Genomic DNA, 26986 nt, shown 5'->3' with positions numbered 1-26986 from the left:
TGCCAGAAGGAAGACAACCGGGACACAACTGTGTTTACCATCTTAAAGTGAATTTAGTGCATATGAAAGGTGCAGGAAATACAACTCAAAACCATACACAACATAAACTTTTCCTACACACTGACCTAGAGCTTAAACTGAGGTGAGATTCACTCTGAGCCTTTCATCTTTTAAATCTCTGCCAATTCCAACAGTGCAGACTCCTCCTCTGCAGGAGGAACTGAAGCACCACTTGGTGGTGGCCACATATCCCAGGATAAATGTATTACCTGTCGGAACTGAGTGAGATGTGATCACCCTGAGCTCCTGAGGAGYCTCAGCTCCTGAGCTTCCCATCCAGGCCCTACTGCTTTTGAACACAACACAAGCAGCTTTAGTTTCCAAATAAACTTTCAAACTGTTCTGCAAGTGGGAAAACTTGTGAAAAATCAGTGGTTCCCTCCCAATCACCTTCATACTCACAAAATTACTTGCTGAGATTTTAGGGGAAATCAYTTGGTTTCTGAAATAATCTGAAGAGCAAAACCAGTGGAAATAATGGATCTAGTCCAGAAGCAAAAGTTTCAACAATCAAATTTCTTATACGAATAGTTAGTAAAAAATAAATTACTCCATTATCTCAGAATAYAAGGTCATTGTCAGTATCTTGAAGAATTCAAGTTTATCTCTTCCTGATACCTTTCACCGTCTCACTGGTCACATCCTCAGCTCTCTGCCTTGGCACTCATCCCTAGCAAAACAAGGACAGGCAACGTGAGGGAATCCAGCAACACCGGGGGTCACCAACCCAACCAATCCCTGGAAATGGCTGTTGGTCATTTCTGCTCAAGCTCTCAGGGGTGTAAAGGCTCAGGCACAGCAGCCAGCGAGAAACGTTGGGGATAATCAGCTTTAATATCATTAGAAAGTACCAGTGACAGAGCCAGATTCTGCTTTTCAGAGAAGCACATCAGGAAATTCAGAAAAGCAACAAACTTGTTGCTGAATAGAGAAGAAATTTTCTGTATGATAACAGAAAATTCCCCCTGTCCAAGCAGCATCACGAACCAGCTCCAGAGAGAGCACTACAGCTCTACCAAACCACCCCAAACCCCATMACATTCATGACCCAAGAGTTTACAAGGGTCAGTCTCCCCAAAGGAAACCCCCAAATACTTCCAGGATTTGAGGCTTCAGTTTTGTCTGCTGGCTTTTAAAAAAAGGGGCACCYCTTGGGATCTATATTTCCAATGGTTTTCCAATTCCTGACTTCTTTAATAATGGACAGGATGGTTTGGAAATTCCATGACGATCCTGGTCCAGGATGGGGAAAGTCTCCTTTGGTTTTGGCAACAGGCTCTGAGGTGTGAGTGTCCTGCAGTGAGGACACAATGGAAGGGAAAAGCAAACAAAGGACACAGAAAAAGCATCTGTCTCTGGTTTGTTCACCTTTTGGTGCAGGAGGAAGCTAMTGATCATCATCTTCCGCTTCCCAGAACTCCCCATCATCGATGTGCATGGCTTGAAACAATCTGCAAGGCAGAAAATCAGTGATACCAGGGTGTAAAAAAGTCAAAAATGTTTAAAAGGGTATCACTGTAAATGTAACAAAAGTATAAAAAGAGCAAGTTCCCCTGTTGTTTTCAGTACCACAAACCACACCTACTCCCTGTGGAATATACAAAGCTGCCATTGCCACCCTCCTGTGACCTGCCTGTCACMTGTCCCACCTCTGTCCCTTGGCTCTTCCCCAAGGGAATGTGAGGCCAACCTGCAGCTCTTCCCCAAAGCCCTGAGCTGCTCCTGAGACTTCCCTGCAGACTGTGGCTCAGGCAGGGACAGCACAGAAARGATGGGATCATGACCAAAAGAATCAGGAATAGGAGACGACTCCTCCAGCATTTTAAAACCAAAGTTCTTACAAAGCAAAACCATATCCTGGATCACTCCTGATTTTTACTGTTAGTGCAAATATTTGAGAGGAGAAACAGTGTCTTAAACTGTAGCTAAAAATTTCAGGTAAGAATCTGGGAGAGGCTGTAAGGAAAAGTAGAAATAGGTGTTCCAGCAGTGGAGGAAGTCCCTGAAGCACCAACCTGTTGAAGCAGGGGGAGGAGGGGTCGTTGAAGTGCCTGTAGGGGTTGGCCCGGGACAGRGAGCCCATGCAGAGCCAGCAGAAGTACTGCATGCACCCTGTGCAGGTCATTTTGTTACAGCCATCCARTTTCTGGGGGAAAAACAAGAAATGGTGATAACAGAACCCTGCTGTGGCAGCCTTCAGCCCCTCTCTGCCAACAGCCCTCAGAACCACAGTGTACACATTCCACCCTGGCTCCACCACAACTGATGTTTTCACTGGGAGCTGGAWTCCCAGCACTGGAAATTGGTTGTAATACTAAAAATACTGGAAATTAGTACTTTTCTGAAGCTGGATTTAYTTCCTGGCTGTAGTGTGMRACAGCACTAGCCTAGAACACCTGGAAAACAAAAGGATTCACAGAGATCCATAGTCAGCCTGGATCTGTTCAGTGTGGGAACCTGACCACCAATCACTGTTTGCACTCCAATTCCTGGGATCCACAAACATCACCTCGCCTCCTTTTCCATATCACGCACAGAAATTAAAGTTCTCTTAGTATTTCCTAGAGATTCACCCTCCCTGGTGAACCTGGAAGCTCCAGCACACCCAGAAGCCCCTCCAGGTGGGTTTTTTTCTGTTCCCTGATTCCCCAGCCTTTCCCTCCACACTCACCTCGATGTGAGTCCCGCAGCAAGGACAAGACTTGGAGTTCTTTTCCAGCCATTCCTTACTCTCCATCTCCTCCAGGGCTTTCTGAATCACTCTCTTGCCATAGCGTTGCTCCAAAAATTTTTTAGTTGTCTCATCTGCTTCTAAATAGCTGTTTCTCAAATCCATTAATTTCTCTGGGGAGCAAAACCAAACCAAACAGCTTTTGTAAGATATTAGATCTGGAAGTCCAGCTAATTGCAGCATAAAGATTTTAAAAGAAAATTATCATCATTAATTCAAAAGCATGAAAACTATTAAAATATGTAAGATGATATTAAAACCACTCTGCCCCAAAATTCAGCAGTTTTACACTGTTTTATTATAAAAGAGATCTGTTGATGGAATTAGAACAATGCAAAATAAAACAAAAAATGGAAATCTTTTCCTGACTATGTATTTAATGAAATTCTGTCACAGGATTTTGAGACCAGAGAAAGAAGCCTCCACCTGACTTCAGTATTAATTCTGATAGTATCAGAATTACTTTCACAAAGTARTGAAAATATATAAAGTAATATATACTATTACTACAGCCTCTCAGCATTTGACAACAAGCARTTTAGGGAGCTCCTGTGGAATGTCACCAAAAGAATATTTAATTGCCAGCAACAGCCCTACTCCAAATGAATATTCCTTTCAGAAAGCTCAGGGTGAGGAGTTCCCTTGCTCAACTTTGGACTTTTTCACCGCAGATTTAGCGGTGTCTGGGTGTGTTTGTGGGGCACAGGGCTGGTGACTGACCTGCAGTGACCTTGCAGGGGGACACCCCATGGTAAGTCATCTTGCAGAGGGTGCAGAAGGCGTAGTTGCAGCAGGAGCAGATGGCCATGGTGCAGCCGGGCTCCTGCATCACGGGGGTCTGGCAGCCGGGCCGGGGGCAGTAAACCACRTCAGCCATCAGGTCCAGGCTGGACTGCAGCAGCAGGCGGTCATAGCGGGCAAACAGCTCCTCCCCCACCAGCTCCTTCACCTGCACACACGGGGAAATGCAGGGGGGAAATCCTTTATTCAGGGGTGGGAGCCCAGAGAAGCTGGGGCTGCCCCTGGATCCCTGGCAGTGCCCCAGGCCAGGCTGGATATTGGGGCTGGGCCCATCCTGGGACAGTGCAGTGTCCCTGCCTTTGGCAGGGGTGGCACTGGATGAGCTTTAAGGGCCCTACCAGCCCAAACCAGTTTGGGATCCTCTGATTCCTTGCATCTGTAATTCTGAGCCTTGCAGCAAAAACCAGCAAGTCAGTGAAAAGGTACCCACAGAGGRGATGAATCCACCTTGGATTCCCTACAGGTCACAGGGGGTCAGGATCTGCTCCCAGGGAACAGGGACAGGATGAGAGCAAAGGGCCTCAAGCTGTGCCAGGGGAGGCTCAGGTGGGACATTCAGAAATTCCAAGAGGAATTCCTGCATGGAAAGAGTGGTCAGGCCTTGGGAGGGGCTGCCAGGGAGGTCTGGAGTCCCCATCCCTGGAGGTGTCCAAGGATGTGGCACTTCACGACGTGGTTTGGAGGCACTGTGGGACTGGATCAAAGGTTAAACCTGATGATCCTGGAGGTCTTTTCCAACCAAATGACCCTGTGATTGCCTGCCCAGCGTGCAGAGCTGCAGCCTGTCCCTGTAACTCAGGCAGGTCACAGACCCCCAGCCCCCTGAGCCCCTGCATTACCTGGCCTGGAGTGGCGACAGAAGAACACTTGGGCTCGGGGCAGTTGAGGCAGTGCACCTGGCCATCCCTGATCTGGATTTCAAAGTAGTCCTTCAGGCAGGCTTTGCAGTACACGTGGCTGCACTCAGTGAAGTGCATGCACTCGCTGCCCAGCTTCTCTGAGAAGCAGATACTGCACRAGTACATCTTGCTGTTGAAGCACTTCCTCCTCTGGGCCTGGTCAAAGTCCAAGATTTCCCTGATCAGACTGGACAAGGACTCCACATCCTGCACAGCTCTGGCATCCATGATCTCCTCCTCAGCTGTGGCAGAGCCTGTGGCACCTCCACAGTCCTTCCCAGCCTCGAGGGGCCCCACTGGTGTCCGGCTCTGCCCCTTCCCCTGAGGACACATTTTCAGCTCATATGGAGATGAAATATTCAGGTAATTCARTGTTTCTTCCTTCAGAAACTGCATCCAGGCAAACAGGACCACACAGCCTCGGTTCTCTTCCCACACGTTGTCCAAGTGTTTGCAAAGAGCGCTGAGCTGGGAAAAAAAAAACCAATTCCTGTAAGTTTGGACAGCTCCTGACTGGGTTCCTCCTCTCCCACTGTCCTTTGTGCAATCTTTGATTTCAGGCTCAGCAGTTTTTACTCCATCCATAAAATACACATAAAATAATTCTCACAGAAGCAAACTTTCCTTCCTCAGAATAGTGACCAAATGAAAACCAGYCAGAGCCAAAAAAAGAGCCAACAGAGGAGCAACGTCATTGTTTATTTTCCTTAACWGTTAATTATTAACCTACTCAGCTGTCAAAATGTAAAAAATCTTCTGCAAACCTGGGCCTGGGAGAGCCATTTGCCACTGAGGGTGAACACAGGCGGGGAGGTCGATGGGTAGTCAGGTGGRAGCTCGAAATTCAGCACGAGGGGAGGCAGGAAGCACACGGAATACTCAAACCCACTGCTCTGGAGGCTCTCCGTGGAACTGCCAGAGCCAGAGCCCACCGAGGCAGCTGGACAAGCAAAAGGAGATGAAGAGTAACAAACTGTTGTTATTTCTGACAGCACCCAATGTCTGTTAATTTGATCTATTTCTGGGGTTAAAATTATTTGTTCAACCCTAAATAACAAAACTCTCAGTGCAGTAAAATGTCACGGGGTTGGAGCTCTGTGATTAAAGCAGTTATAACAGCAGGACTGTGAAATGTCAGATCCTGCACAAACCAGGAGCCTGGAAACACATATTCTCAAGGGACTAAAAACCCAATAAAACAACTTAATTATTCTGAAGAAGTGCTATTACTCATCTGTGATTTTARGTTTACTAAAGAAGTTGTGTGAATGAGGATTAAACTGCTCAAACCCAGTCCCCAACAAGCACAGCACAGGSTGAGCCTCAGCTTTGTCCAGTCACYGTTCCCTCAGGTCACTGCCCAACAACCACCTGAGCTCGGGAAAGCCTCCCTTGGGATAGCACAAAACATCTCAACTCACCACTCACAAAAATTTTGAAGTCTTGAGGCARCTCCAGACAAATTCTTGTTTCTCCTCCTTGGGCAGACTCTGCTCTCTTAAACTCATCCTCATCGTAGATGCTGGCCAGAGCCAGCAGCTCGTCCTCCTGAGCTTCCTTGTCCTCTGAAGACATTTAACTTTTCTGTGCAATCACCACCACTCTGCAACATCAACCAAGTTAATGCAACCAATGCAAATTATCAATTTGGGCCATCCATTTTATACTATAGTAAGATTTAGAAACCCAAGTACYCAATCTAAAACAATGTGAAATATAATTAAGGTATTGTACAGTTTGAAAAAGAACATTGGTAGCTTTATAAAATTTAATCCCACAACATAATATTGGAAAGTCAGAAAGCAAACTGTGTTTTAGTAGGTAAAKACAGCTGTAAGGAGGGAAATAATGAAATATGGAGATGGCACAAGTGGCACAGGAACATTTCAATGACATTTGAAAGAAAACAGACCCCCAAAAACTCCATGAAAAATGAATTAGTAACAGTAGCTCTTGTCCAGTGTTCTAAAGCAAACAGGGTAACAGTCCCATATGTGATTAAAGTTATTGAAAATAACAGTAAAAAGGTTCCTGTTGAAAATCCTGCACAGGCATCTCAGCTCTACATTTGGGGCAATAAAGCTCTACATTTGGGGCAATAAAGCTCTACATTTGGGGCAATAAAGCTCTACATTTGGGGCAATAAAGCTCTACATTTGGGGCAATAAAGCCAACTGGCTGAATTACCTCGCGAGTCAGAGCCGTGCAGGGGCAGAGCCGAGGAGCCGCTCCCTGAGCATCCCCTCAGGGCCGCTTTCTCCTCGATCCTCAAGGCACGGACAGGCGCTGCTGTGGGGGAACAGCCGCGGCTCCGGCACCGCGCTGGGGCTGCTGCGGACAAACAAACAGCAACAAAACACGGGCTCAGGGTTAAAGTCCCCCGGGCGCTGCCGTGCCCGGCCCCGCGCTCAGGGCTCGGGGAGTCGTTTGCAGCCGCAGCAGCAGCGGCCGAGCTGCGGGGCCGGGCTGGCCCGGGCTGGCCCGGAATGGCCCGGAATGGCCCGGGATGGCCCGGAATGGCCCGGAATGGCCCGGAATGGCCCGGGATGGCCCGGAATGGCCCGGGGCCCACCCCGCGGCGGCGGCTCCGTAACGAGCCCCGGGCTCCAGGCTCCAGGCCGAGCCCCGCCGTGCCTATGGCGGCTCCGGCCGCTGCCAGCGCCGTGCCCCGGCTCCACGGCCCCGGGCAGGGAGCCCAGCCCGGCCCCGCCTCACCCGCTCCTCGCCCGCTCCTCACCCGCTCCTCGCCCGCTCCTCACCGGGGCAGCCGCGGCCGGGCCGAGCGGGCCGGGGACAGCGAGGGGGGCCCGGCCCTGCCCCTCGCGGAGCGGCGGCGGGGAGGGACGGGAAAGGAAGGCACGGCCAGGGACGGGAAGCGCTGGCGCGGAGAGGAAGCACCGGGCCGGCCCCGCAGCTCCCCCGGCGGCCGGGAGGGCCGGGCCGGCCCAGCCCGGGGTGCTCGGTGCCCGCTCCGGGTCCCGCCTGCCGCCCCTCGCCGCCCCCGGCAGGCACGGAGCCGGCACAGAGCCCCAGTGAGCAGCGGTGCTCGGGCACTGAACAGGCTCCCCAGGGAACGGTCASGGTGGGAGTGCTGGGCTGTCTGTGCAGGGGCAGCAGTTGGACTCATWGATCGCTGCGGGTCCTTTCTAACTCAGAGCATTCCATGATTGTGATTCATTGCAGRGAGCTGGAGCTCACACCCACCGCACCCATCCACACCCCGCGAGCTCGGAAGCCGCAAAGCCCCGGGGCAGCCCAGCAGAGCTCCCTGCACACCCCAAGAACCAGGGGCACAGCCCTTCCCACCACCCCGACACMGCTCTCTCGCCCTTGGAATCAACAGGTGCAGCCGGTGATCCAGTAGAATCCAGTGCATTTATTTCTTGCAATATCTGAATGGGTGTTTTTTAGCTTTGGATTTTAACACATACAAATTCATTTTTGCAAGTTTAATGACAATCAGTACTAGAAGCAAATCATTGTATAAAGCTCATAGAAAAAAAAAAAACCAACAAAACAAACCAACATATCTGTCAGTTCTTGGTTTTCCTGGAAAAAAAGAAACCGAAACAAAAAACCAAGCATTCCAAATGAAGGCCTCGTGAAAGCAAGCATACCCCTGCCAGAAAAAGTTAGGAACAAGTCAGARTCAACTATCAGCATAGGCAGCTGAAATACAAGTATTCACTCTTTCTACAAGCAGCTAATTTAACTAGAGACTAAGAGTTTACAGGGCCTAATTAGCTGGGGAGTTTGTGAGAAACCCACTCCCMCGTCCAGGAGCACATTCTGAGTCTGATCTGCAGTCGGGGCTAAGGAATAAAGGTGCTGATGAACCACCCCCTGCTCTGCAAACCTCCTGTAACCATCAACTGTTCCAGTGCAAATCAGAGTGAGTCCAGAGCAGGCATTAACACCAAACCAAGGGCAATGGAAGACTGTGCCTTGGCTCTCCCCTGTGCTCCCTGCAGTGCCAGTGCTGCAATCTGCAGGGAAGGGAAGAGCAGTGCGCACATCAGACTTCAGATGGTGCTGTCTCCCTCCTTCAAGGGAKGATTGACTCAGCCTGGACATTAAAAATGGAGAAGCAGCTTATGGCTGTTCCTAGAGGTCTAGTTAGACTACCAAAACTTCTAAATACAATCAATAAAGGCAAACACTGCTGAGCTGAGCGAGTCCTTTGCCACCTCCGTGTTCTGGCCTGCTGCCCTGCCCAAACATCTCCAAGAGTTACCAAGAGCGCTGTGGGATTCACTTGCTTCAGTTTGTATTCAGAACGTACAAAGTTGACAACTTAAAGCTTTATTGTARTTTGCAATAATATAAACAAGTGCTGAAATTCAGTCAATGTCCATTTCTGGAAGCTTCTTGTCGGTGGCTGTGGGGGCAGAGCCCTGCTCTGGGGGGTGGGTCCCGCTCCCATCTCCCTGCCCGTCCAATGGTCCATTGGGTTCCGTCGGCTTCTGCTCCTCCTTCGGCAGCTCCACCTTGGGTTTGGGTTTGCTCACTATGGGATTACAGATACTTGCCAATTCCTAGAAAACACAGAAATAACACATCCTTAGAAACTGTTTTATCTCACACAGTTGTACTTTAACTTTTGAAACCAGCGTTGGGAATACTCAAGTTGAGGGTTGATGTTCCCTGGTACTTTTGAGATTTCTCACCTCAGAGTTTTCTGATAGAGCCACAAACACAAAAAATCATGGGAATACAGCAAATTATGTAGAAAAACTTACTTTAGCTTTAGCCTGTATGTCCTTTGCTTTTATAACCGGGTCCAAAGTAAGGCTCCTCTTGCTCTGAAGGTTGAGGTTGTTGTTCATCCATTCCATGGCTTCATTGGTGTTCTTCTCCACCTTAGCCATGTCTGCTTCATCRAGATGCTCGTACAGTTCATCCTGCAACACCCACACAGGAGCAGCTGTGTCAGTGTTTGAGCACAAATTACATCCTGATTTCTTCAAAATATAGCTTCAAAATACGCAACAACATTTAGCCAAGAGCTGTTGTGATTAACAAATAACTGAGCTGATCACCCACAGCTCAGTAACCAGAGACTGAAGTTCTCCTGCTGCTAGCATTCTGCCTCCATGAAAAAATCAACACCTGATTAAAGAGGGACTGAGATGTACAAGGCCCAAAAACCATTTCTGTAAGTCTATTAACTATCAAGAACCCATAAGATCATCGGGAGGTTGCATCAGATTTTCGTCTGAAGCAGATAACCTAAAATTCAGGAAATATTTGTACCATTTCCTTGCATTTTCCAGAAATTAAGTATGGAAATACCTTAGCTTTGAATGCATGAACAGCTTTCATGTACTGCTGGATTTGCTTGCCCAAGTCCTCAAATGCTTTTGGTCTTTCCTCTGATTCTTGGAATCTTGCCTGAATAGGCTGACCCAGAGCCTGAAACAAAGCACAAGAGGTATCAAAACTCATGGAGCATCACCGAGGGAATCCAAGGTCTGAGAGGATACATCGACCTTCCTGAACTCCTTGGAACTCCGACTCTTCCTTCCACTTACAGGAAAGACTGAACCTCCCTCAGCTCTGTTTTTACAGGTTGGCTGGAGATCTGCTCCTCACACACTTAAAATCCAAACCAGGCTGTTTGTTTACCTCAGAAACAGCAGATACCAGACAGCTCCTCATGGGAACAAAGCTCTCCAGCTTCAGTAAATTCCCAAGGGAATGTAAGAACCACTTACCTTCAATTCTGTCAGTTTATCAATGTAKATTTGTTTGGGCTGATCTTCACCATCTTCATAAAGCCAAATTTCTGTGTCTTCCAGCTTCAGTGTGAAGCTATTCCGATCCTGCAGCAATRCACACAAAACAGGCAGATAACATCACTTATTAGGTGACAGATGGCATTAAATGATACTTGGAACCTTCCYGGAGGGGTTGTACTTTTAGAACATAAAGAACTCTGTCTGAAACTCTTTATCCCATTTTAGTGGAAAATAAGAAATAAAGWTATTCTTCTGTACAGCTTTGTGGTCGATTCCAAGCCCAAGAAGAACCATCTGTTCTGACAGCCATAGTTCAGATCAAATACCATCATATGAAAGTTTTTTGTCCCCTGCATGTTTTCATCATCAATGCATGAGCAAGCTTGAGAACAGAGGGAAACCTTTCTTTAGCAAAGGTGCCATAAATGTCACCTGGCATGTCCCAGTTTGAGCTCTGCAGGCATCCAGCTGGCAAAGCTCCATTACAATCAATGGAGATATAGACAGGAGTTCAGAGATTCATCACTAGAAGCAAATTCTTTATGCACCAAGCTCCTTCAGTACAACAGGGAAAGATGATTAATAGTGCCAAGAGGTTTTTAGGCAACCAGTTCAGGTACAGGTGCCCACTTTTAGTAGGACGGATCCTACCTATTATGTTCTTGGCTGCTTTTAATTGATACTTTTTTATGAGAAAACTATTCCTAAATACTGAAAAAGAGCCAAAATAGAACAGGTTGCCTTAACATGATTCTGCAAATGCTCTTAGTCTGAAAATATGTTCTGATACAAACTAAGTTGCTGCAAATGTTTTGGAAGAGAACCAGCTGCTTCTACTTGGGCCACATGTAGAAGTTTATCATCAGAGCCAGAAAGGTTACAATTATTTCCTCAAATTTAAAGGCTGAATATGTAATTTATGTAGAYATAGTATGTRATAYAGGTCAAGAGTTATWAAATCCAACTGTTGATTGTACCACAATGTATCAGAGGGCAATCCAGCAGCAATACTCACATCTTCACTGACGAATTTCTCATAAACACCACACAGCTTGTCCCTCATTTCATACACRTACTCCTCCACTGCATTCTTGGCATCATTCCTCTCCTTCTCCAGCTTATCCTGCATTATCATCTTACCCTGTGAACAAGGTGTCAAATTAATTGGCTAAAAAGCTCATTGTGACTGAAAAATCATTTCAGTTTGGTGTGATGTCCAACACAGGACAGAACAATCTTGCTCCAGATGAGGAACCTCCACCCTGAAAGTATGCACACCACCTCACCTTGTACCTGCAGGTGATTCTGGAGTTTTCCTGCAGAACAGCCCTGRGATATTTACAGCTCCCCTGACCAGGAGGAATGAATGTGTTCTGCCTCCATGGGGCACTGCCATTCACCTCAGACTATTAACTGCTTGTTTCATTCCTTTTCATCTTTCCTTTATCATCCTTAACCACATTGAATGAACAACATTATTTCTGGAGACAAACTAGGACATTTTCAGCTTGGGCAAGGAAGAGCTTACCTCGTTCTCAATGAATAAGTTGAGCATGTCCTTCCCTATCTGCCACACCAACTGGTTCTCAATGGGAAGGTCCACTGTGGTCGTCTTCACTTTGGCCTTCTTGGCCTGAGGTGGCTGATCCACTTTCTTGTCCTTGGAGTCTCCCTGACAAGTCTGCATTAAAGAAATATATAAATATGTTCACAGAAGAAACAGCATCACCAGTCAGCTCATGGGGAGCAGTCAAGGTTTACATCATTACTGAGTTAGTGACTCAACAAGAGAACCAAGCAATCCCTGYCATTCTGACATCTCAGCTGCTGAAGCCTGACATAATTAATACAACCACTAACCTTTTCTGGGCTCTCTGTCTACATTTGTGGGGGATGGTGCTCATGGTASAACACTCTTCTAGTATTCAAGTTATTGAAAACTAGATGATTATTTCTTCCCTGAACAGGAGAGTTCCCTCATTTAATCAGTACCAGGTCACCTGACAGTCTGCAGTTATTAGTGCCATTTGTGTCTTTTCTAAAGCTGTAATCACAATAGACCACCAGTGCACTGAAATAAAAGTTCAGCTTCCAGAACTATGACAATGGCAGCAGATGTGCTCACACTCTTCATATTCTCAGGAATCTCATAAAAATAAAGTCTCAAATGCTCCGGTTACCTCCATTTCTTCAGACTCTGCCTTATTTTCAGCCTGGGTTTGCTGTTGCTCTTCAGCCTTTTGTTGCTCCTCGTCTACTTGCATCTTCTGAAAATCAGAGAGATCCAATTTCACACATTAAACAAATGGAGATCACTGCTTCAGTTCCTACGCTGATCCCTTAACACCTCTAATGCTCTTAGGCAAAAGAAACAGAATGGAAACTGGAGGAATAAATAAGCTCCCAGTCTTTCCTCCAGTAAGCCAATTCATTAAGAATTTGATCTATACTTCCTGGATTTAAGAGTTTTGTCATTGGTGTAACATACTACAATTAGTACTTAATCTCTCATTTTAGTGATGGGCATCTCTAAAACCTTAGACAAACCTTAGACCCTTCCCAGACCTTGGCCAGCTGTGYTTCATGAGGACTCTAAGCAGCTGAGAACAGTGAGTCTCTTACCTCTTCCTCCTTTGCATGCTGATCTGTCTCCATTGGCTCTTCATTCTCATCAGATTTATGAACCTCCACCAAAGATGCACTGGAAACACTGAAGATGCCATGGATATTTACTCTGACTTTGACCTTCACTTTGGAACTGGATCCATCTGTTTGAGGAGTGACCTTCTGAACCAAGAAGTGAGCTAAACAATCCCAGAGAGAAAAAAACCCAAACACATTTGGTTAACCTAAGTGCTGAATGCAAAGCAAACCCCAACTGCTGCTGACACAGTTCACTGCAATGTGCTCAGGGAATGTTAAAACCTACTCAAGTGGGACAATCCAGTTTCTTTACTCAGCAATATTGGGGCACAGCTATTGGGAATTTTCTATGCAAAATCTGGTGTTCTATCAGAGCAAAAATCTGCACTCAGTGTGCATTCAGTGTGCCCCTACCTGGTTTGTTTCAGTATTAGGATGCTCTTTTTGCCTATAATCTTTATGTTACTCCACCTGTTTTGATGCAAATACATTTGAAATGTTGTCCTGAGAGCATTTGCAACAGGCTGCATGTCCAGACTACATAATTAGACAGAAAAGGCTTGAAACACAGAAAAAACTCTTAGCTAAAGGTATAGAATGGTGCTAACCTATAGCAGGGTCTGGGTAAGGCAGCTCCTTGGGGGAACTGTAGTAGGCCTCCAGAGTGAAGGGCTCCTTCCTGTAGAAAGTGAGGACCTTGGAAAAGGGAGCAGCATGGTTCTTGGAAAAGACCTCACAGTCACTGCAAGAGAAAACACAGCCGGTGTTCAGTATGCGAGACAACACAGCTGGTAAGATAACAACAAATTTCTAGATACTTTTATACCTTTAAGGAAAAGCTTCCCTAAGAAGTGACAAGACTGTCCTGATTTCTCAGGTTAACACCAACAGCCATGCAGAATGGCTGCCACTGGATCTTGGTTTTTCTACTGCCATTAACTTCACAAGTATCAAAATCTGAAGTGTTAAACGGGCATTTAACCCTGTAAATATCCTATTCTAAGGGTATTAACTCACGTTTGTTATTTACTCTGATCATCACCAGTAATTTTAAGCTGTAACATGCAAGAAGATTGAACTCTTTTTACCTTAGGCCTTCCTCTGCTGGCGATGGTGAATTCCATCGCAAAGAGATGGGATACGGTATCAAATCTGTGATAGAAAACTCTCTCACTTTGAAAGCCGGGGACAAAATTGCACACTGCAAGAGCACAAAAGCCACGTTACAAACGTTCAGACTTTAGGGGAACAGGCATTTCATTCAGCAAGTAGCTACTGATGCTGCTTAACATGTAGATTTACTGTGGCTTAGGGGAGACCGATACTGATGGGCTGGAGACTTGCAACACAAGCACTGGAATCTCTAAGTATCCTTCCTTTCCAAGGAGCTGTTACATTCTGCTCACTCTGAAAATGAAAATACCCAAGTTTTACCTCAGAGTCATCACATTTAGTTTGCTCTCATTGGGCTACTGATTTTTCAGTGCCAAAACAAGAAACTGGGAATTAAATTTACTTAGAGTTCATTTTTTAGAGTGACATAGCTCCAGGATTTTTGTGTACTGGAACACAAACTTCTTCTTTAAAGCAGATTCCAACAGTCAGTTGGAATAGTTCAAGCAGCCTGGATGGAACAGAGCTGTGAGCACATATCAGAGGTGAGCAGAGCAAAATCCAGATGCATTCAAGAGATGGCAGCAGTAGTAACTACAGAGAATGTGCTACACTAGTAACGGAGTATTTACTGCTGCTCAAGCCACGCCACAGTGACTGAGTCCAACTCCAGATACAGATTCCCATTAGCAAGAACCTAAGTTTTTATTTTCAACAAGCAAGAGCCCTATCATAAATTCATCAACAGTGTTGTAAAACAAATTTCCTGTTTAACCCAGGCTCCAAAGGACTCYGGAAGACAAAACCTTGGGTGAGTTTTATCACTCCCAAGTTCTCAGCCACAATAGGAGCAAAGGACACATTCCAACAASTTTCACTGATTTGGCTCAGACAAACAGCACAAAGGAATCACTTAAAGCTGCTGTTCTTATCCTCCCAATGGCTCTCCTGGAGCTTAGCTGCACCCATTCCACAACACACAGGATGTCTCTTTCGTTTCCTGGGAACTCTGGCTCCAATATTTCCATTCAAACACTCACAGCTAAAACAGCTCTTTTTACCTGCAGTGCACAGCCTCGTGCCACAGCCTCATCTGCATTCAGGGTAGTACTGACTTCTTTGCCAAAAAATTTACTGATCTTCTCTTTCACAGCAGGGATTCTTGTCGTACCACCAACTATCTCTACTGCATAAATATCTTCCTTCTTTAACTCTAGAAAGGAATCAGACAATAGATGAAATGTTTCTCTTTCACATGAATACACTGACAAAGCTGAAGTTTTAACAGACCAAGTTATTCTCTGTTTCTAGGCAGTAAAAATTTCAGCTCTTAGCTTGTGTAAGAAAAGTTTTTTGATTTTGTAACTGCTAAGGAAGCAATTGCTGTTTGTGGTAAATCCTTGTGTCCAACATGCAAAGGAAGCCTACACCCTGGCTGTGTCCTTTCTGAATGCAGAACATCCCCCCACAGCCACCCCCACTCACTGGCTTGCTCCAGCACACTGCGAAGGGGAGGTTCAACTCTTGCCAGGAGTCCTTCACACATCTCTAAAAATTTGCTCCTGTTGGAAGAAACATAAACAAAGCTATAGCTCATAACCAACACTGCAAATACAATAGGATGCCCAAATTTAAGGAATGCTACTTTCACTGTGTACTGCAGGCTTTTCTCTCCCCCAATCCTAGCTTTAAATTTCAGTATAGTCTCCCAGACAAGACTTGGTTCCCGAAATTCTGGCACCCTTTCAACATTCACAGCCCTCACTCCTAACTCAAGGCCACTGACCAGGCTCTAAACACTTTTGTTTCCAGCAGCATTCCTGCACGTGCTGTTGATTTCTCATCTCCCTACAGAGCTAAGGGCTGATACCTARAATCAAGTTTTTAATTGCCTGAAGGGCCCTCTGAAGTTTCTGCTTGTAGAGGTGCCAAGGTTACCTGTTCATGGTTCCAGACACATCGATATCATTCATGAAACATTCTATGTTCATAGGCAGGTCAGAGGCATTGGCACTCATCAGCTTCTTCAGCTTCTCACACTCCTGGTACAGCCTCAGCAGCGCCCGGATCTTGGACTTGATGTCAAGTTTGTATTTCTTCCCAAACTCTTCACAAAAGTATTCCACCAACACCTCATCAAACTTCCTRCCTCCAAGGGTTGTATCAAATGCTGTAGCAAGAACCTTAAAGAAAGGAAATCCTTCAGTAACAGTACAGTGTGCCATTACCCAATGAAAGCAATTAGCAGTTAACATCAAAGCAGTGCTCTTGTTTCAAAGAGTTCAACTCTAACTAAAAAAAATAGGCCTTCCTGGAATGAGGTGACAACTACTTTAAAAGGAATTAGTGGAGATAGGGCAGGATTTAGCAATACAATCTGCTCCACAGCTTGTGCTGGGAGCAGACCTCTGTTTCCAAATTCTGCTTAGCCACTGTCAGTTTGAATCATATCCCATTTTAATATTTGATGCCTCCTAAGTGTGGAACATGCTTACATCAAGCTAAAAATAAAACAGGAAGAGAATAGATATTAACTCTTGAAACAGGTGCTCGTTTTTGATGAAGGAATTATCTGCAAAGAACACCTATAGTCCACCCACTTCAGCTCATTCTGCTCTGTAAACACACCAGGAACTTATTTTTTTAGGAACAGACATCAGTGATGTATCACATTACCCTTAATACCCCTTCACATTGGCTTTGGTCTCTACACTGCCTAACAGCCCTCCACTCTACACCCCAAAGCATCCCTTCCACACTGCCATGGCTTTCAAGCTTAAAAAACAAACCCAAAACACAAAGRYTACATTTCCCTACTAGACAAAACCATGAGAAAATGTTCTGAATGTTTTCAGAACATTTCTCTGCATTTCACTACCTCATGCTTTAAATTTTGCATGTTTCTCCAGCCAATCATGAGAAAGTCATTGGACCTGCAAAGTTCAGACTGTAATAATAAACCATAATAATAAAAAGCCACTAAGCAATGTTACTATTTGCTGGAAAACTGCAATGCTGTGGCAATGTACACTYGGAAGCACACTGTCATTTGCTGAGCTTCCATTGGCAGCTTAATGCAACCAGGAATGCTGCTACTCTTGTATATGAGCACCACAGCGCAGGTTCAGAAACAATGTCTGTCACTGACACCACTGTASGAATTCCTGGTTTAACACCAGATCTCATGACTGAACTGGAGTATTTCTCTGAAAGCAGCAGTCAGATATAATAATTTCTGAATAAACCATTTAATCCAGGTTTTTTATTCTTTGCCAGAGTCTGCTGATTAAGGCATGTTTGCTTCCTCCACACATTGCTCAAAAGCTCTCTAGCTCCCTGCCCTACTTTTTGCTCCAGACAAASTGCAATTTTAAGAACATGAATTGAGCTGTTTGGATGCCCCTCTGTGAAACCAGGCAGGCTTGCCTGCCATGGATGTGCTGAAGAATGTTATACAGATAATTTAAATGGATGTGTAACAGCTTGTTTACCTTCAGTTTGCCTTTGTTGAATGCACAAACAGAAACTTGATATGCAGAATGCCCYATGTCCACAAAAACAACGTTCCGTGGCTTTTCTTCCAAGATGGGCAGGTCTTGCTTATAGATCCCATATGCAAGGGCAACTACAGAAATAAAAAAATAGTTAGGACATTCAGGTTTGGAATTATCAAGAAATAAATGGTCATCAGGAATCAGCATTAGCATTTCATTGTACTTCTCAAGCTACAGACACTGATTTCTCATTAAACAAAATTCCCAGGGCTAAAGAGACAKAGAAGAACATTAAACAGTATTAGCCCCTCCCTCAGCAGCATTAAAGCAGATATTCATGACCTATCTATATGCATTTGCAAAGCAATGAAGAAACAAACCAGAATATAATTCTGATCAACTCATCTATTTCAAGTGTATAAAACCAGCTCTAATTCCAGAAAGCAAGGCTCACTAGCAGAATAAAAGCCCTTTAATGTAGTAAAACTACAATACTGAGTGAGGAAGAGGAAGGAATTACCTGCAGTTGTTTCATTGATCAGTCTCAGACAGTTGAGACCAGCAATCTGGGTAGCATCCATCACAGATCTCCTTTCTGCATCTGTGTAGAAAGAAGGAACCTGCAAGGAGGTCAGAGAGCCAATATTAACATTTACAAAAGCCACCTTTAGTAAACAGTTACAAGTGTGGACAGTGAGCTTGTAGTACACCTGAGGCTACCTTCAAATGCAGTGCTCATTTCAGTTGCAATAGAAAAATTTAACAAAAAAACAAAACACAAAGAAACAGTTATTTCTGCCATTCCCTATCACCAGCCACTAATTTTTGGAGCATTTAATCAGAAATAGGTATCAAATATTATTTATACTGTTGATGAGCAGCAATTTAAGACCATTAATGAAATAAGTCTAGAGATTCAGTTTAAACAGAAAAGAAATATACCTGGATATTCAAGTTTACTTTAAATTAAATCAGATTTAATGCTGCAGCCACTTCAGTTCAGACAGTAATGAAGTTTTGTGTGTTTTGCTGTATTCCATACTTACAGAAACAACACAGTCAACCACAGGCTTCTTAAGCGCATTCTCAGCGGTCTCCTTTAATTTGGTAAGAAGCATTCCTGTCACCTGCTCAATTGTAAAGTTTCTTTCTTCTTCCATATACATGGCCTTCAAATAAAAATTGTGCACACTCGTTACACTGCAGTGGAACCCATGTACCATCCCSATTATCAGCCTTTTATTCCCATCCCTATTAAGGCCTTCCATTCAAAAGAGAACACAAACTACAATGAGCAGATTCAAAACAGAGAAATAAAAGGAAACTTTATCAGTTTCCTCCTCTGGCTCTTTCTCAAACAYGCCAGACTTACCTTGATGCCAGTTGAGCCTGTTGGCAGCTGGACAAGTTCATAGGCAAGGCTTGCTTTTTCAGCTTGAACAAAGGGATCTGAGAATGCACGACCATGAAATCTTTTAAAACTTTGTACTGTATTCTTTGCATTTGAAATAACCTAGAGGAAAAAAAATCTTTAATACAACATGGCAGGGGAACGTGTGAATTTCAAACAGAAAACAAGAGTTTTGTTCTCATGCTTCTCTTGCCAGAATATTTTTGTCATTTSTATCTTAACAGTGTCTGGGCAGGTGCTGGAAGGCAACTTCCCTCTGGTTGCTCAGGGAACCTACAGGAATTTGAGATGGAAAATAAAATGCATGCTAAAAACTGAGCCAAGTCTATAAAATATTGATTACAAGASCACTCAAATTTCATAGTGTAGATGTAGGACACTTTTGTTAGCAAAACCTCTTTCCCACTTACCTGTTTTCTATCCCCACCTTTCTACAATCAGTGATTTCCCAAACATAACAAGCATACRGATGTAAACTCCAGCTCAGATTCAACACATGCACATGACACTCAATACACAGATATTCYCACAAAACAGCTCAAGGACCTGCTCATAAAGCCTTACAAAGTCAGGAGGTCCTCTAAGATGATACTGCCACCTTGATTTAATTGACAAAAAGTAAACTGACTTTCATTAACAGCAGAGATCAGCACAGAGAAGTGAAAAACCATCCCAGCTTGTTTTACGTAGCACAAGTGAAGRGAATTCKGTCACTCACACTAGAGCGAGGCACRCACTGAAAACCAMAGGAACTGGGAGAACRGACAGGCACTGTTCAACAGAGAATTTACCTGGGATTTGGGGTCAGGCAGGTGTCTACTTCCTAAGTAACTTGGGTTGGATGTTCTCTAAGTTTAGTCTGTGTAGGACATACCTCATTTCTACASGGTTCTGCACCAATGGATTTCATTAAGCTAAGCAGACACTCAATTCCAGAAAAAACAGCTGCGTTTGGTTCTAGCACAGTTGTGCTGTTCTTGAATAACATGGCTGTGTCCAGGGATTTTTGTATTTTAGATAATGATTCTTCACACATTTCTGGGGTTTTTAGGCTAAGAAAAACCAAGTGTTTGACTAGTCACTTCCTGCAGAAGACTTGAAAAACATAAATAATCTTTTATAGGGGTCACTTACACAGCAACAAAAAATCTGATACAGCAGGACCCAAATACCACAAGCAGAACAAATCAGCTTAACTTGTTCTCAGTCTTAAWTCACATTTACCTGCCTACAGCAACAGAAACTCAAACTATGGGCAAGAACATCCAAGAGATATTTAAGTTGTAATTCAGCCACAAAGGGTCAAGAGAGCTCTTACCTATTTACATTCAAATACGTCCCCTTTCTGCCAAAACCAAACACTTACTGAAATTCTATAGAATAGTCACATAATTAAAAGCCATCATAAAGCACAGGAACTGAAACAAGCTAAGGCAGGGTGCAACACCACTGCTTACCTTTAGTATTTACATTTGCAACCTGAAAAMCAGTATTTTTCAGAATTTCTTATGAGGCACAGCTTTATTTTATACAATTCACTATGTGCAAGGATCAACCCTGAGGTTTCTCTGCCAGATGACAAAGCAGCAGTCCATGGTGAACAGCTGAGGGAAGCTCAGCTGTTCATCAGTTAYGGAGACACCAGGGCAGCAGCTCAGAGACATCTGTTATCTGCAGTGATAAGCTCCACACTGCTGCTCTGAAGYTGTTTTTACCCAAACCACAGGCTCACCTGGCTTTTAGCTGCAGCACCAATYGAGCGATTCTTGGGCCCAAAGGATATACAGGCTCTGCAAGGAAAAGAGGGAGTTCAGTCAGGGATTYGACAGCTGCACTGCACATCTTTTGSGCAAAAAGTATTGYCACTGTTTAGAAGATCACYGGTCTGATTWATACKATTTGRTCCATTAAAAAAGTTGGTCACTTGCTGCAATCTATGCAYGGAACATTCTGTGGATTCTGGGAAAAACAGGCACTACAACTGCATTTAAAACAGCAATGGTCCTTCCTGCAGAACAGCACTAAACCCAAACTTACCCATTCTCCTTCAAGTTTCCCATCTAAGCACTGACTGGGCAGACAGCCTTTATCTCAGTAATTGCCCATGTATCTGATGCACTCAAAGATAAGTTGGTTGCTAATAACACGGGAAACATTCGAMTGTTCAGCAGACAAACAAGAGGTAAATCAGATATTAAGGAAATCATTCCTACATGTCTGTAGGAGATGCTAACTAAGCTTTCCAGTTTTAAGGCAAATCCTTCAAGGGCAGGAAGAAACTACCTGAAGATTAGTCTTTCAGAGTCTGATCTGTACCCACTGAAATAACATGGAGCGCAGAAAGAGAAATTATGTCTTACTCCCCACTGCTTTGTGGCAGCCTGCAGCTCTGAATAAAGAAATCCTCTTTTTTCGAGAAATTCCTAGGCTGATTAAGCCTYTTGATTTACATATTTAACAAACTGTAGGAGCCCGAACAAAGTGAAATCCAGCCCTCTAATCCAAGTTTTTCATATAACTGAGGTAAACTTAGWGGGGGGAACCCTGCCATTAGGCAAGCAGATCTCTACTGCTCACACAACATCCCAACAGTTTAATTAAGCTGCTCGCCATGTAGCAAGTAGAGACTCTGTTTTACTGCAGCAGGGTGATGCCATAGGGCTGCCACAGGAAACATTCCAGCTCAGCCTGAGGTTTGGAATTGGGTGTTYCAAACAGAAACTATCAAAACTAGACCTGAAGGCTGGGTGATATAATTGCATTTGGTTTATATTTTCTTCCAGTTTATTAATAACAAATGCAACAAGGCCTACCCTAAAGCATGTGCTGCAACAGAATTACATTTCTGAATAAATCTGTAGTTGATTGAAACAAGTATTCAAGGACGTAGTTAAAAAAAAGGTAAGTTTGTGCTCTGCAGACCTTCAGGCCCACACTAATGGAACAGGAGGCAAAAATCTAATGAGCCCAGAGCAGGGAGCTGGTTATTAATTTACTCCAGTCTCCTGAAAAGAATTAAGACCTGAGTTGTTGCCTTTCTCTTGGACAAAAAAAACATCCAGCTACTTCACTGCTGAATTCACAAACCAAGATCCCCTCACCAACACAAATGCACTAAKTTAGGCGAGGGCCTTGGGGAGCCAGGCAGGGACCCAGCACAGAGGTGAGATCAACTGGAAAGAGAGAGGGAGAGAAGGAAGAATTTTGAACCAGTTTAATTCCCCAAATCAATTCACAGGAACCAGTAAACTCATGAAATACAAATTACACTATTACACAGTTTCTRGAAGCTGAATACTAACCAGTGCATTTTAAGCAGAAATATTCACAGTGAAAGTAACCAGARGTCTAATGAAACAAGTCTAGAAAGTTAAAATCTCTGCTTCACATACTTGAAGACACCATCTGACCCTCACACACACTGCCACTTCCCGGGAAGAGCCCCTGCCCCTGACAACTCATGTCCTCTGCACTGATAATCAGCACCAGCTCCATAAGGTCAATCACAATGATTTCATTTAACTGAAGYCCCTTCATCCTTATAGATATAATGACCTTATTTTTCCCTCTCATTTTCCACKAATTTTCTATCGCTTTTCCATGTTCAAAGACAAACATGGTTTGCACAGCTTTGTAATGTACAAGTTCAAATTTTACAGGATTCCAGAAGAATCCGAGGTCCAGAGCTGAAAACAGATTCTGCGGGAGTGTCATCTGTGCCACTGAACTGAGTACAATGCACTCAGTGGGTTTAATAATACAAATTATTACAATAACACATAGAAAACAGTGTTTAACCCTGACCACGTGCCAGTTCCTGAGGAAACTTGTCACAACACCTTGCATGACTTCCCCCACTGTAAGAACTGCCCAGCAGTGACTTTTAAAATCAGGCTTCTGTTTCCAAGATGCTTAAAAACCATTTGGAATTTCTTCTAATACAAGGGTCTGCTTGCAGAATGGTTTTCCGCATTCCCTCGGAGCAGTACCTGGAGATTAAGCCCTGTTAAAACCCTCTCATTTTCATTATATTCATTTCTTCCAATTCCATTTCAGGCTCCCATAACTGAATTATTTCCCAAGAGATGCACTATGTCACATATTTTATTTAGCTCATCTCCTTCAACAAGGGAGATTTGTGCTCACATCTCAAATATATAGATATATTTACCAGCAGAACTTCAACTCCCTGAGGGCCAAATACATACAGCTACTATAGCACAGCTCTGATATTCCCCGCATTCAATATTTTCCCAACATATCTAACCTTTAAACTTCCACATTATTGAGAACACTTAAGAGATCTCCAGATACTTGAGCACACGTGCTGAATTCAAAATTTCMTTCTCCATTTATTCACTGCTTAGAGACAGCAGCAAGCAAATGGTGATGTACTGTCTAATGAGAAGCAAGGTCACTCTGGGCTTTCTGAAGTGATGCGAGGGATCTAAAATCCCCCATGCAAATGCCTCACCAGCTCCTTCAGTATCTGCTCAAATAAAGGTATAAAGGTATTAAATAATACTGCAACACAGGGTAAGCTGCAGAAACACTTTTAGGACAGCCTTCCCCACAGTTCCCCTCTAGGTATGATGCCCAATATTGACACAAATTCTTTTCATACTTTCATTTCACAATTAATTCATAAGAGTTTTATCACAGTTCTCTCTCTTCTTCTTAGGAAGTTCTTTATTACACGAAGGCAATGCACACTCCTGTTGAGAATGTGTTGGGAGGGATCATTATATGAGCAGGGCTAGAATATACTGATCACACTGTATCATGGAATGATGTGGGTTGGAARGGACCTKAAAGCTCATCCAGTGCCACCCTTGCCACAGGCAGGGACACCTTCCACTATCCCAAGCTGCTCCAGGTCCAACCTGCCCTTGGCCACTTCTAGRGATGGGGCGRCCACAGYTTCTCTGAGCARCCTYTGCCAGGGCCTCAACACCCTCACAGAGAAGAATTTTTTCCCAGTATCCRATCCAAACCTCCTCTCTGTYAGTTTGAAGCCATTCCCCTTTTCCTGGCACTCCAGGCTGCTGAGCAGTTTTTCCAAACTCTAATTCGAGGACAGGCCATAGGGTTCACACCAAGCCCAGCACCAGCTCAGCCTTCTCTCCCTGGTCCTGTTGCGCTGGGGGCACAGTGCTGGAACTGCAGAATGACAGCTGTGCTACCAGAACGCACAGGGAATTAAKGTTTGGCACTTCCAGCAGCCAGGGATGCTTTTCCCTACACTCACAGCCCCTGTCCTTCTAATCTCAAGAACGCAGCCCCGCCTCGGGGGAAACAAACCGGCCGTACAGCACGGAAAAACTGAGAGAGCTAGGATTGTTCAGTCTGGAAATGAAAAGGTTGTGCGGACACCTCAGAGCATCTTCTAGCGTCTGAAGGGGCTGCAAGGAAGCTGGAAAGGGACTCTGAATCAGGAACTGGATTGACAGCACAAGTAGGAATARCTTCAGATGTAAAGAGRGRAAAWTTAGGTTAGATATACAGYAGAAATTCTTCTCTGTGAGGATGATGAGATGCTGGCAAAGRTTGCCCACAGAAACTGTGGCTGTCCCACCCGTGGAAGTGYTCGARGCCTGGCTRGATGGGGTTTGGAGCAACCTGGTCCAGTGGAAGGTGTCCCTGCCCACGGCAGAGGGATAGAGCTAGAYGAGCTTTAAGGTCCTTTAACATTCTATGATTCTGTGATTCTATGAAAGACAGCTGAGCGGGTCTCCGGGAGACCCGTGTCTATCGCACTTTACCGTGATGCCCGAAAAGGCTTAGAAYGCTTCTCTCTAAGCACTTTATACCTCCGCTCCTCCCGGCCCCACCGCTTCCCTCCCTCTCCGGCCCCGCCACGCCGGGCCCCGCGGGCTCCTTCCCCCCGCTTCAGCGCGGCTCCCGGGCTCACTCACGGCGTGCAGCGATCGCTGTACTCGTTGGCGACGGTCTCGATGCCGCCGGCGCGGGCCACAGCCACGTAGCAGCTCTGGAAGCCCAGGTCGATGCCCACCACGGACATGGCGACGGCGCTGAGGGGGGAGCGCGGCACCGGCAATTCTCGAAAGATCCCGTCGGGCCGCGGCCGCGCCGGCGCTGAGGGCGGCCGAGATCTCGCGAGAGCGCGGGGCGCGCGCGGGGCTGAGGGGCGGGGGGTTCTGAGGGGGATCCGCGCTCGSCGCCTTTTCCCTCAGGGAAAGTTATTCCTTGCGTAAGCTTCGAGGAATGGGAGAAAAAGGCGATAAAGTCACAACCTGGCAACACTGCAAAGGTCGCCGAGTTGTTTCCCTCTGTCCGAGGCTGTTGGTGCCACAGAAAAGCCGTTTAGTGAAACTTTTTCCTCCCCGTGATGTAAGGACCTGAGGGTGACGGGGTTGATGGAAAACAGCATACCATGAGATTTAATGATAATAAAATTACAGTTYCTGGAAACACAGTTTTTGCAGAAAAGTACTTAAACGCCTCCTTAGAATTTTTCGCAGTTCASATTCMCTGGAAATGTCCAAGGCCAGCTTGGATGGGACCAGGAGCAACCAGGGATASTGGCAGGTGCCCCTGCCCATGGCAGAGGGTGAAATCARRTGATCTTTAAGGCCCTTTYAACMCAAACYATCCTGGAATTCGATATTCTGACTGTACCTGAATTACAGGTAAGTTGAAGGCTGGTTTTGAGATCCCAGGTTGAAAATCCAAGCTGTCATCATTTGAGAACGTGGTTAAAAGATAATTTGGTACCAAGCACGCTCCCAATAAAATTCAGCATATGATTGCTTTATATCCAGTAGGATTTACAGTACACTTGGTCTATAATCATCACATARTATTTGAATATTATTATATCTTACCAGGCCCCTGTTGCTGCAGTTTGGATGAGTACAGATACACCTGGATGTGTAGGAGAAAAGTCCTTTTACGGATCAGAATTCCCTAGAAGCTAAATCAAAATTAAAAAAAAAAAAATAATCCCCTAGAAGTTCCAGCACATTCCATAGTCTCAGCAGTGGAGGGGGCATGGACACTGGAGCTGTGTGAAAGGTTCTGCCAAGGGGAGCGTTTTGGGGATGAAAGCCTGAATGATTGATGGCTTCATCCTTACACAAACCTGATCCTGATAATTAGATCTCTGAGTTTTGTGAAACTGASTGTCTGGGAATGCTTTTAATTCCATGATAAAACACACCAAAAATGTGGCAGTGCAATGTGCTATAAACAGTGCGTTACCAGGTCCCCAGCGCTGTATTTACATCTCTGCTCCTTGTTTTAGTGACACACAAAACAAGCGGCAGAGAAACCCAATATTGCAGGCAGGAAGAACTCCTGCCCCAGAGCCCTTGTGTGGCTCAGCCACTCGGGTGATGCCGCTCTGGCAGCTGCYGGTGGGCTGGGAATTGCACTGGGAATTGCATCACAGTGCTAATGACAGAATATTAACGAAGTGTTTGACCTMAGACGTCCTTGATGTAGGAAAAGGTGCCAAGGAACAGCCCCGGCTGCTGCAGCACGTGGGGAATATTGTACAATCCTGTGCACCCAGCTTCCTTTTATATTTTTCACTTTGCTTTTCCAAAGAGAGACCGGGAGCAGAGCCCGGTGTCAGAGGGGATTGGAGCGACCTGGAGTGACCCTGGGCTGGGASATGATCCTGGGGCTTTGCCAGGGCTGCTGCCTGGGCACGGAGGGAGGCGGGGGAGAGGGGCCCTGCCAGCCCCAGCACACAGCTCTGGTCACACGTGGTGCTCCTCAGAGTATCCTCACTGTGATTTACACTGTGATTTACTCACTCTGTGCCTTGGTCACTCCTGATCTCAGCCTGCAAYCCCCAGACTTTCCCAAAACTTACTCCTTCRGRGAGCTTCACATATAAATCCTTGTCTGGCACACTGCACACCCTCCTTTTCCTGTGATCTGCATGAGAAACAGATATMTKATTTCAGTGGAAATCCACCACCATGGCTCATCCCAGCGCTCTCCCATAAATCCCAGCCTAAGTTTACAGTTCATTGCAGTTCCAATTCAGTCTCAGAATTCATTAACGCCAGCCAAACACGACCACGAATGTGGGCTTAAAATAATTCCTGGCTGGTGTCTGTCGCAGG

At 45.2% G+C, this 26986-nt stretch overlaps 2 protein-coding genes across 4 annotated transcripts; both read right to left on the bottom strand.

Annotated features, from left to right (window-relative positions):
* Positions 1-31: 31 nt before the first annotated feature.
* On the bottom strand, positions 32-7355 carry RNF14 (ring finger protein 14). 3 transcript variants are annotated; one of them, XM_057382725.1, is made up of 10 exons: positions 7207-7355; positions 6679-6822; positions 5913-6094; positions 5256-5431; positions 4432-4959; positions 3512-3740; positions 2732-2904; positions 2076-2206; positions 1429-1511; positions 32-730 (listed from the first exon to the last, which is right to left on the bottom strand). In XM_057382725.1, the coding sequence occupies exons 3-9, from the start codon at positions 6064-6066 to the stop codon at positions 1448-1450; spliced, it is 1455 nt and encodes a 484-aa protein (XP_057238708.1). In that variant the 5' UTR covers positions 6067-6094; positions 6679-6822; positions 7207-7355; the 3' UTR covers positions 32-730; positions 1429-1447. The 3 variants fall into 3 exon arrangements, with proteins under 3 accessions (XP_057238708.1, XP_057238709.1, XP_057238710.1); XM_057382726.1 differs by having other exon boundaries at positions 7251-7355; XM_057382727.1 differs by lacking the exons at positions 6679-6822; positions 7207-7355 and having other exon boundaries at positions 5920-5987.
* Positions 7356-7852: 497 nt separating this feature from the next.
* HSPA4 (heat shock protein family A (Hsp70) member 4) lies at positions 7853-24993 on the bottom strand. The gene is made up of 19 exons (XM_057382729.1): positions 24806-24993; positions 20623-20680; positions 18852-18992; positions 18526-18648; positions 18000-18099; positions 17477-17610; positions 15924-16168; positions 15471-15547; positions 15047-15198; positions 13961-14073; positions 13481-13614; positions 12852-13033; positions 12410-12496; positions 11758-11910; positions 11245-11370; positions 10206-10313; positions 9784-9903; positions 9231-9392; positions 7853-9026 (listed from the first exon to the last, which is right to left on the bottom strand). Exons 1-19 carry the CDS (start codon positions 24910-24912, stop codon positions 8832-8834), a joined length of 2517 nt encoding a protein of 838 aa, XP_057238712.1. The 5' UTR covers positions 24913-24993; the 3' UTR covers positions 7853-8831.
* Positions 24994-26986: the final 1993 nt, after the last annotated feature.

The sequence above is a fragment of the Malurus melanocephalus genome, unplaced genomic scaffold, assembly GCF_030028575.1.
Source record: "Malurus melanocephalus ecotype Western Australia unplaced genomic scaffold, MMel_1.1 scaffold_583, whole genome shotgun sequence".
Lineage (NCBI taxonomy): Eukaryota > Metazoa > Chordata > Aves > Passeriformes > Maluridae > Malurus > Malurus melanocephalus.
This window is presented reverse-complemented; position numbering and strand designations above follow the sequence as displayed.